The sequence below is a fragment of the Schistocerca nitens genome, chromosome 5 (genome assembly GCF_023898315.1).
Source record: "Schistocerca nitens isolate TAMUIC-IGC-003100 chromosome 5, iqSchNite1.1, whole genome shotgun sequence".
Taxonomy (NCBI): domain Eukaryota; kingdom Metazoa; phylum Arthropoda; class Insecta; order Orthoptera; family Acrididae; genus Schistocerca; species Schistocerca nitens.
This window is the reverse complement of record NC_064618.1, coordinates 373,688,486-373,702,411: the sequence shown is the minus strand read 5'-3', so window position 1 is coordinate 373,702,411 and position 13,926 is coordinate 373,688,486. Positions and strand designations below refer to the sequence as shown.

At 40.2% G+C, this 13,926-nt stretch overlaps 1 protein-coding gene across 2 annotated transcripts in view; it reads left to right on the top strand.

Annotated features, from left to right (window-relative positions):
* Positions 1–13,926, top strand: part of LOC126260044 (uncharacterized) — a 350,981-nt gene that overhangs the window by 35,964 nt on the left and 301,091 nt on the right. For both annotated transcript variants that reach the window (XM_049957226.1, XM_049957227.1), the window contains exon 2: positions 8,102–8,298. In XM_049957226.1, the coding sequence (XP_049813183.1) occupies positions 8,102–8,298 (197 nt within the window). The remainder of the gene's footprint in view (positions 1–8,101; positions 8,299–13,926) is intronic.

Sequence of the window (13,926 nt, the reverse complement as noted above, 5' to 3'; positions counted from 1 at the left end):
CACAATTCCCATGTGTGGGCAACAGATAATCCACATGCAACGCGTCCACATGCGTATCAACAACGTTTCGGTATTAATGTGTGGGCTGGTATTGTGAACGACTTTTTGATTGGGCCATACTTACTACCCACGCGACTCTGTGGCGAAAGCTATCTTATTTTTCTGCAAGAAGTGTTACCAGAACTGCTGCAAGATGTTCCGCTCGCCATTCGTAACCGCATGTGGTTTCAGCACGATGGAGCGCCAGCACACTTCAGCACTGCTGTACGGAATTACCTGAATGCCACGTTTGGTGCTAGATGGATTGGGCGTGGTGGACCAGTCCCTTGGCCACCCCGATCTCCTGATTTCTCTTGCCTCGATTACTTTTTATGGGGACATCTTAAGAGCCTTGTTTATGAGACTCCAGTTGACTCAGATGAGGATCTCGTTGCTCGCATATCTGTAGCTGCTGCAGGTGTGCGTGAAATACCAGGCATCTTTGAACGTGTACGCCAATCGCTGCACCGACGCTGTCAAGCATGTATCGCTCATGGTGGACGCAATTTTGAACACTTACTGTAAACATGACACTTGTCAACAACGATTTCAATAAAATCTTTCGTTTTCCTTTCGGCCGTTATTTCCCCTGTTTACGCCTCACCGCGTCACCTGGGACTATACATTCCTATACAATATATCCTTGTTACAATGTCCTGCACCTACCATTAAAGTTTGTACCATGAATTCGGGACCACCCTGTATATAGAGGGAAACATTCCACGTGGGAAAATTATATCTAAAAACAAAGATGATGTGACTTACCAAACGAAGCGCTGGCACGTAGATAGACACACAAACTAACACAAACAAACACACAAAATTCAAGCTTTCGCAACAAACTGTTGCCTCATCAGGAAAGAGGGGAAGGAGAGGGAAAGACGAAAGGATGTGGGTTTTGAGGGAGAGGGTAAGGAGTCATTCCAATCCCGGGAGCGGAAGGACTTACCTTAGGGGGAAAAAAGGACAGGTATACACTCGCGCGCACACACACACATATCCATCCACACATATACAGACACAAGCAGACATATTTAAAGACAAAGAGTTTGGGCAGAGATGTCAGTCGAGGCGGAAGTGCAGAGGCAAAGATGTTGTTGAATGACAGGTGAGGTATGAGTGGCGGCAACTTGAGAATAGCGGAGATTGAGGCCTGGTGGGTAATGGGAAGAGAGGATATATTGAAGAGCAAGTTCCCATCTCCGTAGTTCGGGTAGGTTGGTGTTAGTGGGAAGTATCCAGATAACCCGGACGGTGTAACACTGTGCCAAGATGTGCTGGCCATGCACCAAGGCATGTTTAGCCACAGGGTGATCCTCATTACCAACAAACACTGTCTGCCTGTGTCCATTCATGGGAATGGACAGTTTGTTGCTGGTCATTCCCACATAGAATGCGTCACAGTGTAGGCAGGTCAGTTGGTAAATCACGTGGGTGCTTTCACACGTGGCTCTGCCTTTGATTGTGTACGCCTTCCAGGTGGAGAAATGTAGGGTCCCCCTGAATAGGTCAGGCATGCACTACATGCAGGAAGCGGCTACAAGGGTATCGCAGTACGTGTGGAGTGCACGTGTGCGGTTTTTAGGTTAGAGAATTCCCTCCCTAGGCCCGACAAGACACCTGAGACGCGACAAGGTAGCAGTAGGCAAAACGCAACAGGGAATGACAATATTAATGTGGTAATAGTAAGCTCCAGGAGCGTCTATAGGAAGGTCCCAGAATTGCTCTCATTAATAAAGTCACAATGCCCACGTAGTACTAGTGATGGAAAGTTGGTTGAAATCAGATGTAAACGATAATGAAATTCTAAACTCAGATTGGAATGCATACCGCAGGGACAGGCTGGACAGTGAAGGGGGAGGCGTTTTTATAGCGATAAAAAGTGCAATAGTATCGAAGGAAATTGACGGAGATCCGAAATGTGAAATAATTTGGGTGAAGGTCACAGTTAAAGTAGGCTCAAACATGGTTATTGTGTGTGTCTATAGGCCCCCTGGCTCAGCAGCTGTTGTGGCAGAACAGCTGAAGGAAAATTTGGAAAATATTTCGAGTAGATTTCCTGACCATGTTAAAGTTCTGGGTGGAGATTTTAATTTACCAGATATAGATAGTGAGACTCAAATGTTTATAACAGGTGGCAGGGACAAAGAATCCAGTGACATTTTTTTAAGTGCATTATCTGAAAACTACTTTGGGCAGTTAAACAGAGAACCGTCTCGAGGTGATAACATATTAGACCTTCTTGTGACAAACAGACCCGAACTATTTGAAATAGCTAACACAGAACAGGGAATCAGCTATCATAAAGCGGTTACTGCATTGATGATTTCAGCCGTAAATAAAAGTATTAAAAATGGTAGGATGATTTTTCTGTTTAGCAAAAGTGACAAAAAACAGATTGCAGAGTACTTGCCGGCTCAACACAAAAGTTTTATCTCAAGTACAGATAGTGTTGAGCATCAGTGGGTAAAGTTCATAACCATCATACAATATGCATTAGATGAGTATGTGCCAAGCAAGATTGTAAGAGATGGAAAAGAGCCACCATGGTACAACAACCGAGTTAGAAAACTGCTACAGAAGCAAAGGGAACTTCACAGCAAACATAAACATAGCCAAAGCCTTGCAGACAAACAAAAATTACAAGAAGCGAAATTTAGTGAGAGGAGGGCTATGCGAGAGGTGGTCAATGAATTCAAAAGTAAACTTCTATGTACTGACTTGACAGAAAATCCTAAGAAATTTTGGTCTTATGTCAAAGCAGTAGGTGGATCAAAACAAAATGTCCAGACACTCTGTGATCAAAATGGTACTGAAACTGAGGATGACAGACTAAAGGCCGAAATACTGAATGTCTTTTTCCAAAGCTGTTTCACAGAGGAAGACTGCACTGTAGTTCCTTCTCTAGATTGTCGCACAGATGACAAAATGGTAGATATCGAAATAGATGACAGAGGGATAGAAAAACAAAATCGCTCAAAAGAGGCAAGGCCACTGGACCTGATGGGATACTGGTTCGACTTTACACAGAGTACGCGAAGGAACTTGCCCCCCTTCTTGCAGCGGCGAACCGTAGGTCTCTAGAAGAGCGTAGTGTTCCAAGAGATTGGAAAAGGGCACAGGTCATCCCCGTTTTCAAGAAGGGACGTCGAACAGATGTGCAGTACTATAGACCTATATCTCTAATGTCAATCAGTTGTAGAATTTTGGAACACGTATTATGTTCGAGTATAATGACTTTTCTGGTGACTAGAAATCTACTCTGTAGGAATCAGCATGGGTTTCGAAAAAGACGATCGTGTGAAACCCAGCTTGCGCTATTTGTCCATGAGACTCAGAGGGCCATAGACACAGCTTCCAAGGTAGATGCCGTGTTTCTTGACTTCCACAAGGCATTTGATACAATTCCCCACAGTCGTTTAATGAACAAAGTAAGAGCATATGGACTATCAGACCTAATGTGTGATTCGATTGAAGAGTTCCTAGATAACAGAGTGCAGCATGTCATGCTCAATGGAGAGAAGTCTTCTGAAGTAATAGGGATTTCAGGTGTGCCACAGAGGAGTGTCGTAGGACCGTTGCTATTCACAATATATATAAATGACCTTGTGGATGACATCAGAAGTTCACTGAGGCTTTTTGCGGATGATTCCGTAGTATATTGAAAGGTTGTAACAATGGAAAATTGTACTGAAATGCAGGAGGATCTGCAACGAATTGACGCATGGTGCAGGGAATGGCAATTGAATCTCAAAGTAGACAAGTGTAATGTGCTGCGAATACATAGAAAGAAAGATCCTTTATCATTTAGCTACAACATAGCAGGTCAGCAACTGGAAGCAGTTAATTCCATAAATTATCTGGGAGTAGGCATTAGGAGTGATCTAAAATGGAATGACCATATAAAATTAATCGTTGGTAAAGCAGATGCCAGGAAGTAGGTTACAGTACACTTGTTCGCGCACTTCTTGAGTACTACTCACCAGTGTGGGATCCGTGCCAGATAGGTTTGATAGAAGAGAGAGAGAAGATCCAACAGAGAGCAGCGCGCTTCATTACAGGATCATTTAGTAATTGTGAAAGTATTACGAAGATGATAGACAGACTCCAGTGGAAGACCCTGCAAGAGTGTCACTCAGTAGCTCGGTATGGGCTTTTGTTGAAGTTTCGAGAACATACCTTCACCGAGGAGTCAAGCAGTATATTGCTCCCTCCTACGTATATCTCGCAAAGAGACCATGAGGATAAAATCAGAGACATTGGAGTCCACACAGAGGCATACCGACAATCTTTCTTTCCACGAACAATACGAGACTGGAATAGAAGGGAGAACCAATTGAGGTACTGAAGGTACCCTCCGCCACACACTGTCAGGTGGCTTGCAGAGTATAGATGTAGATGTAGATATCTATATCTATGAGAATAATGTAGGCCAACACACTAAATTAAAATCGTATTGGCACTGTTATAATAACCCATGTTTTCTGCTTTCAAGACAGCTGTGCTATCCATTATGCCATACTGGCATTACAGATACCACAGCTGCATGCCTAACCCTAGAAAATCTCCCTGGCCTGTCTTTGAATCTCAGTGCTGGTATAAATTTCTATCCATTGCTTTTATTGTCTTCATTATATGATATTTTGTGACTGAATGATATTTTTCAGTAAGCAGAACCCTGCTGTATATTTTGTTATACTTTTGATAGTAATGTAGGAACTGTGAAGTAAAGTAGTGCTTTTGTAAGGAATGTAGAAGTTTTAATGTCTGAGAGGACTTCCTGATATGCACAGTATACATGCATTTTGCTTAGCTGCTGCTGTTGAAGTAGCTACTTCTGGAAATGTATCCTCAAAAATTAATTGAAACAATATGCAGAATTTAGAGAACTTAGCATTTATAGGGTTTTCCATACATTATTCAGTCCAGGTTTTATTTTTCCATTGCTGTGGTAAAAGTATGTATTTTATGTTCTGAGGTAATTCTTTTGTAGATCTGCAGTTTTGTGGGTTTTACCAAGTGGGTCTTTCGCTTTATTTGGGATAATACTGATCATTGAAAAAGTTACTCAAAATGTGACAGAAATTATGATGCCAGTGAATTGAAACTTGAATCTCTAACTACTGCAAACAGTTCATACCATAAGCACCAATTGAAAGAATTCACACTTGAACAACACATGAATGGACAGTCTGAACTGTGCAGAAAAGACAATTACTACTAAGAAACTAGATTCACGTATGTGCATAGACTGAAAAACTTGCCTTGTAGGAATCATAGAATGTGTTGAACACCACCGCCCCCTGACTGTGACGACATAATAAATGTGAAAACACTGCCCCACCAAAATTAACTAGTACACTAGCAAAAGTCCCCCCAGCAGAAAACCACACAAACAAACTTGAAAACAAAACCCACTCCAGAAAAACAACCTAATACACAGCAAAAACAATAAAACAGGCTTTAAGAATACAAACCTTTTACCTCGTTGCCATAGATATGTGTGGCAGAGGAGAGGAGAGAAGAAAAGACAATGTGGAAAATGCACTTTTAACACATTTCAGAATCACACTCGTCCCCATGGAAGTGTGACAGGCTGGGAGTGATGAAAGACACTTTGTAATGACCCCGTTTATTATTGATATAGGAAATAGAACACAAATACAGTGCCCTTGGATGAATGTCCACACGACTACAGTACAAACAGAAAAGACTTTCCTAGATGTTGCCTGAGCTACACCTACATGATGAAGCCCCCGAGTCGTGGTAGGTAGTGGGGCAGGAGGAGCTGAGGATGATAGACGTTAGGATCCAACCTAGCACTTGGAGTACATCCTTAAGATGGCAGTACTTCCAGGCTCTCGGGCATCAGCAGTTGTTGGAGGCGATGGCTTGGACAACAATAGCTGCTGTAGGGAAGACAGTACTTCCAGGATGTTGAGCTTCAGCAGATGGTAGATGTGATGCCCCAGATGACAATAGCTGCCAGTTAGACGTGTGGCACGGCACAGCACATGGGAGCGGCAGATGGCAGTCGTGTGCAGTGTCAGCTACAGGTGCTCATAGGAAGAGCGATGACTCCGTGTGGTGAGCTGTTGGTGCGCTGATTTGAGTCGCTGCTATATAACTGCTCTAGCACGATTGAGCAGTGGCCTAAAGAGTCTCCAGTAGAAGGATACACACCTGACACTCTGAGGGAGGGCATGTGATGTAGCGTAGGGTAGTAGTGCCCTGCCTACGCCACATCCTGCCGTAACAGGCACGCTACCCGTCAGTGAGGTTAGTGCCTCTGGCTGTGGTGACTGTTGGCGGCTTAATTGTAGACAGGTACCTTGCTTCTTCTATTTATAAAGCACCTCCTTAGTGAGGCAGGGGCTGTATCTGGCCCACAAAAATTATAAGTACTTGTGGTGGCTGAAATATGCAGGGGGCAGCCCTGCATAAACCTAATTAATGTTTTCTTTTTTTTTTTTTTTTACTAATATTCTTGCTTTCTATGTCATCTAGCCATAAGAGGCCAACATGTACTTGTACCATCTAGGCTGCTCAGGTCCATAGGTGATTCACATATCAGGTATCATCATGTTGCAATGATATCACATATATCATTTACAATCATGTTAAATTAATGTAAGGAACCAGTATGCCTTGAAACTGATTTTGGCCTGTTGAGTTATGGGTCGACTTTGATGCTTCGTAGTCTATAGTTCATTGTTGTGTGTCGAGCTTGCATAGATTTCAGAGACTTATTTTCTGTTTATAGAGCAGTTTATTTTTTATCACTGTAAATTAAAATTCTACGTAAAGGTTAGAAACATACAAATTAAATGAAGTTTTCTATAAAAAATATTTTGAACTGTGCCTTTTTTAATCACACTGCAAACCTATGTTTTTGAAAGAAGCAATGCAAACAATAGAATTTCTAACGGGCTGTACATTTTAATTCAGGCTGTGTGGTTTTGTTTATGGTTACTACATTCCAGATTGACATTCAGTGCTTCATAGTGCTTACAATACCTTCATCGTACCTGCCCGTCAACATCTCTCAGCGATTGTGTTACTCCCTACAACCAACCTTATATGCTCTTTCAATTTCATATTTCTTTCCAGTGCTACACCTAGATATCATGCAAAATTTCATGATGGATTTGTGTTAGAATATTCAGATCAATGATACTGCCATCTCATAGCTCTTCAACAATGTTTAGTGGATATGTTTTTATTTAGAAGTTCATCGTAAATATGTAGGCCTGCTACATTCAATATTCTCTTACCAATAAAAATTTTGTATGGCAGCTTTTTGGCATCATCTTACCCCTTCATTTCAGGGAAGTAGTATAACTCTTCTTATGACATGCTAACTCGACAAATGGTGTGCATTTGTATTCCATTCAGCAATGAAGGACAATGCATTAGTGAGGAATACATGTCTTGTGTGACTGATATGTTTCCACAATTTCAACATAACAATTTGCAATTTGATCAGAATTCTTTGCCAGCTAAAACTAAAAGAAGCAGAATAATGCAAGTATTGAAATACACACACGCACACACACACACACACACACACACACACACACACACACACACTCACTCACACACTCAGGGAGAGGTTTGGCATTATTATTACATGAAACATGGAAATATTAGCTTATATTTTATGTGTAGGGAGTAATTGTCGCTCTGTAATAACAAAAGTTACTCAATTTTTGTGGCATTGCACTTCAGTAAGCTGCCAAAGGTTTTATTGTAAACTGTTCTATTTGCACAGTGTGATACTTTGCTTCCCATTGTGTTTGTTATATAATTATGCTGCATAAAATCTCAAGCTGGTATCGTTAATGTGGGAAGTCTGCAGTGGTGCAGTACCAACTGTGTTTGTTTTTAGAGTTAAAAGCTTAAAATTTCTGACTTTAATATTTTGCCACATTCCTCATTTCATGTAAATGGTGGATTACTAGACTTGAAATTCCTTCTTCACTGAATTGTATGTATGCAGAGTCTTGTTGGCTGTATTTTATAGATATTGAAATGTTCTACATTAAAGTGTAATTTGTTCCAGAATTTTGGGCTGAATTCTTCCAGGCAGCTGGCTTGGAACCTGCAGTGGCTGCATCATATGCTAACATATTCTTTGTTAATAAAATCCAACCATCTCATTTACCTGATATTGATAGAGATGCCTTGAGGGAAATGAATATAACACCAATGGGAGATATTTTGACAATATTGAAATATATTAAAATTTCCTGTCCTTTGGTAAGCATTGTTGCTTAACAATTCCCTGAGATTGTCATTTATGAAATTAAAATACGGTTTCTACCTTTTATGTGACATGAACTTAATTGCATAGACATTAATGTTTTCTTAACTTTCACTTTGCACATCACATTTTGTGGTTTCCTATTTGCTTTTAAATGAAATTTTTATTTCTATACTAATGCCCACAGGAGCCATAAAATATGTAATACAGAAATATATAAAGATTATTCTTCACAGTATACGAATACATTACTAAAAGCATCTATGTGACATTAACCACAAACTTCTTACCTAAAAGCAAAACTTGTCTTTAAACTCAGATATTTTACAGGAATAGATGCCAATGAATATTTGCAATTGAACTAAGTTGCAACCATTCTGAAGCATTATTTGATAAGTATTCAGTTGACAAGCATTCACAAATCAGCATCAGATCTCTTTCCAGCCATGCAAGTGGGGAAAACAAACTGCAACCTGAATCTAAATAGGCTCATGTCCCATTAGACAGTTTCAAACAGGAGTCATCAGTTTACAAAATGTATGGTATACAGGTTGTGGACACCATGTTGCAACTGAATTAATTTCCATGACTTTGTTACTTGAGGGCATGCCCCCTCTTTGCAATGATGAAGAAAATGTATTGTGTGTCCAAGTGCTATAGTTATGGGATGGGAATGGAGTTGCACATTATCCAAATGAATTGCTCAGGAATATGTCAGTCATGGTTTAAATATTATTGGCCATTGTTGTTTCTGTGGTTGAGGGTAATACATGCTAAGTCTATCCTGTGCTCTGGTTCCTGTGCTGGGGACTGGAGAGAACAGCCCGTTCTCTGTATGTGTGTCAGCAACCAGCAATGTGTAGTAAGGCAGAAGCATGTAGTGTGTCAGAGCAACAAGGAATCTTGGTTTAATTGCCTGGATGATTAAGATGGTAAAGATCTCTATAAATGTATTTGAATCTCAAGATGTGGCACATGCCAATGGAGATGGTGGATGTTGAGGCTAAATATTTGTTGTTGAGCAAGGTGTGAGGGCAAGAATATTTGACAGTCGTTAAACAGGCAAAACAAATGGCAAACAGTAAATTCATCTCAGATGCCATAAAAAAATTGAAAACTGTATAGTATATTGTTAAGCCTGAATCAGATGCAGAGAAAACTACTCATTTTAACTCTACGTTAGAAATTGATAGGGAAATGGTTACAAAGTGTGAAGAATACACTGGGTGCTTTATAACTTCAAATAAAACAGATGACATCTCTCCTCCTCACATAAATCCCAACATGATGCAGCACAAAATGGACAATTCAGATTTACCTATGCATCCTATGATGAAGTGCCTCACATTATAAAATCCCTAAAAGATCTGGAATTTGTACAATGTGATGAAATTCCAGCAAAAATAATAAAGGCAGGATATCATAATACTGCACTGCATCTTGGCCACATAATAAGTCATCTGATAAGGGATGCTTCCTCAACAGGCTGGAAGATGTGTAAGTTCGACTTGAAGATCTAGACTGGTTGAGATAGAAAATTTCTGCCCAGTATCAATTTATCAGTTGTTTTCTGAAATATCTTAGCAAACAGCATGTAATCAATTAGAAAATTATTATGAAACTAACAACTTTATTCTAAATAATCAATGTGGACTTAGGTGGGGACAAAGTACTGTGCAAACTATTAATGAGCTAAACACTAAAATAACCAAATGCCCTGCAAGCTGTGCAATCCAATATCTTTTGTGACCTCACTAAGTCATTTAACACACAAACTGTAAGCTGCCGCTTCAAAAAATGATTGCTTATGGATTCTATAAAAATCTTTAAGCTAGTTCTTATAATGTCTGAAAAGTAGAAAACAGAGAGTAGTTTTGCAACAAAAAGGTGAGGCAGCCTGTGGTAGTTGGAATGAGATACAAGCAGATGTACCAAGGGATTGATGCTAAGCCCAAAGTTGTTCCCTTATTACATAATGACATGCCATGTAAGATAAACTCAGGAACAATCAAGTATTCTTGCGGATCTATTCAGAACTAGTGCAGAATACCAAACTAACTTTTTATATCTACAAACAAAGATGATGTGACTTACCGAACGAAAGCGCTGGCAGGTCTATAGACACACAAACAAACACAGACATACACACAAAATTCAAGCTTTCGCAACAAACTGTTGCCACATCAGGAAAGAGGAAAGGAGAGGGAAAGACGAAAGGATGTGGGTTTTAAGGGAGAGGGTAAGGAGTCATTCCAATCCCGGGAGCGGAAAGACATACCTTAGGGGGAAAAAAGGACGGGTATACACTCGCGCGCCCACACACACACACACACACACACACACACACACACACACACACACACACACATATCCATCCACACATATACAGACACAAGCAGACATATTTAACTTTTTAATAACTTTAAACTTGGATAAATAATAGTGCTATGAAGCTGAACCATACACACACACACACACACACACACACACACACATTGTGCCTTTCAGGACCAAACAAAGTGCTGAGTATGTATGTAAGTAAAGCTGCAGATTGTTTTGAGTACCAAAGTGCTTTTCTAGGTCTGGTCCTGTTGGAGATGGTATGTCTCTGCCTTCCTCTGACCTTTGAACTGACTCACCCAGCCAGTTGTAGGGGGACCTACAGTTTAACACAGGTTTTGAACTGGAGTGCAGCTCTGCATTTTGCACATTAACAAAAATTGCCAGAGGTGAAAGAAGTGATAACTGACAGAAAAATCCTAGGATTGACTGGGCATCAAACCTGAGACCTTTGACTTTGTAATCTGGCACTTTACCACTGAGCCACCAATCCACATGCTGGATATAATCACAATGAAATTGTAATGGCAAAGAGCTGTTCTCTGCAGAGTGTTAAATTTCTTCTGGATATTATAAATAAAAATTTGTCATGATCTGTTAATGTGGATTGGTTAATGAAGGAATTACATAGTTTCATCTGCACAACAAGAGCTCTAAATAATGTAACTGATTTACTACTTAAGAAAATAAATTATCATGTACATTTTATATCAGTTGTAATGCTACCAGGATGATCAATTCTGCCCTAAAATGGCGTGTGCAGGAGGCTGTGGGGATGGGATCTTCTGGTACAATGGCAAATTTGGAGTCAAGAATGCTGGCTCAATAAAACATTCTTTACAATGAAAACAATCAATTTTAACAATATAATGTAATTGGATAGATAAAAAATCTACTGACCAAGCATTATGGAAATATGGAAACACCAAACACACTACACATTATCATGCCTAATATGGTGCAGGAAACCCTTTGGCATTTGAACAACTTCCAATCGTCTCTGAATGAATAAATACTAGTTCTGTATGGTTTTCAAGGAAAACTTATACCATTCTTATTGCAAAATGGTGGATGATGATGATTGCGGTGGATAGCAATCATATATTTTGCCACAAAGGCGCAATAATATTGTGATCTGGTGATTGTAGTGGCAAGGGCAGATGCGACAATTCATCCTTATCCTCAAGAACCAATTCTGGATGTTGGAACTGTGTGAATGGGCCCTGTCATCTTGGATTCCATCTTCAACATTAGGGAACAAATATTGTACCATGATTTGGACCTTATCAGCCAAAATGATCATATAAACCATGGCAGTAATGCAACCTTGCAGAGTAACAATGGGACTTGTGGCATATCATGTTGTGACTGCCCAAATCATCACCGAACACCCACCAAGTTTCACTTCTTGGAACATAAACTGGGTCAGAAGTTGGAAAAGTGTGACACAAGACTCACCCAACCAAATGACTTTCTTCCATTGCTCCATAGTCCGAGCTTTATGGCTTCGCCATCATGTTTTCCTGTTACATGCATTTCCACCACTGATGTGCAGTTTTGGAATTTCAGCTTGCCCTGCAATTCCCTGCTTATGGAGCTCCCTTCATGTTGTTTTGGTGCTGACAGGTTTCATGAGCATGACATTCAGTTCTGTAGTGACTTTGTCAGCTGTCACCCTCTTATTTGTCTTCACAGTTCTCCTCAGTGACTGTCTGTCATGATCACTGAACACACATTGCATTGTGACTTGGCGGATGATGTTTTCTGCTTTCCCCATATGTGGTATAAATCTTTGATATGACTTGAAACACCAAACATTTCATCTCCCTTGGTTATGGAAGGATCCACCAAGTGAGCACCAACAAATTGTCTGCTTTTGAAGTCTCTTAGCTGCAACATAATGCACTCACAACTACATGAAACACTGTTCTGGCCATGACTGACACTTGCAATGCATTGAGGACATTGCACAGGTGTCATTCCTGGTCAGATACAACAGAGCAATCTGTAGACATGGCTAGCATCTACATTTATTTTCAATCATGCATTTCTCTTGATAATTCCACATTATTGTGCAAACCCTGTACCTCGTAAAGTAGGTGCTGACTATGGCTAGTGGCAGTGAGTGAGTGAGTGAGTCTGCTAAGGCAGCAGACTGCTGAGACAGTGGTTGGCACTCACAGTGGCCTTGCTGACACAAGACAGATTCCCACTCTGCACTGTCTTTTAACATATTTACGTGTTCTTTTTTAATGTATGTATGCAGGCATACAACTGTTTCATTTATGAGCCACCAATGCTTCAATCAAATGATTGAGTATCACATGTCAGGTGACAATAAAGATTCTAGCCTGTCCTATAAGACTTACCCAGGAAAGTGAGGCTCGATCTAACCATGCCATGTGCCAAATAACATTAAACTTTGTAAAAGCTACTTTTGAAAAACCTACCACCTCTCCATACACATTAAACATTGGAGTGACTTGCTGGGCAACAAATCAGTAAAAGGACACTGTAACAGCACATTCTTGGTCAAGACAGTGAAATCTATTCAAGTAAATGAGCTGTTAACTACTAAATCACTTGGAGAGTATACTAAAAGCACTGAGCTGCTCATTGCATTAAATTATAATAAAATGTTTAAGCCCTTCAGGAAATAGTAAAAACTGACACCAAAGAGCCAGTGCAGGAATGGGAAGGTGAAGGCATCACAGAAGTAAAGAATATCACGAAGAGTAAAGAGTGAGTCAAAGGACAACAGCTTTTATTCTTACATTCAGTGTATGAACATTGCCTGTGAACATTGCAGCAGGCATCATCTGCCTGAAAGTTAGGTCCTAAATTTCTAACATTATAAATTACTTTAAGTGTTGTTGCTTCGGTTGTTCCATTATGGCGTGCAAAGGAGAGGCTCTGTTTGTAAGACACAGTTCAGCTACATATGAATCAGCTATTCAATTCATATTTCCACCCAAGTGTATTAATTCCTTTCAAAACCATCCGAGTGGATCAAATTATGTCCACATCTTCATGGAAGAGATTAAAACACAAGAGGTAAAGATTAAGCACTGCTTCTCTCAATCTGCATTAAAGAAGGCATTTAAGGTCACACAGCAGCTTACTTTTGTGAAGTCATTCATCTACATCTACATACATAATCTGTAAACCACACAGTGCATTGTGGAGGGTGCCTTGTACCACTGCTAGTCATTCCCTTTTCTGTCCCACTTGCAAATTGAGTGAGGGAAAAACAACTGTCTTTACTCCTCTATACGAGCACTCAT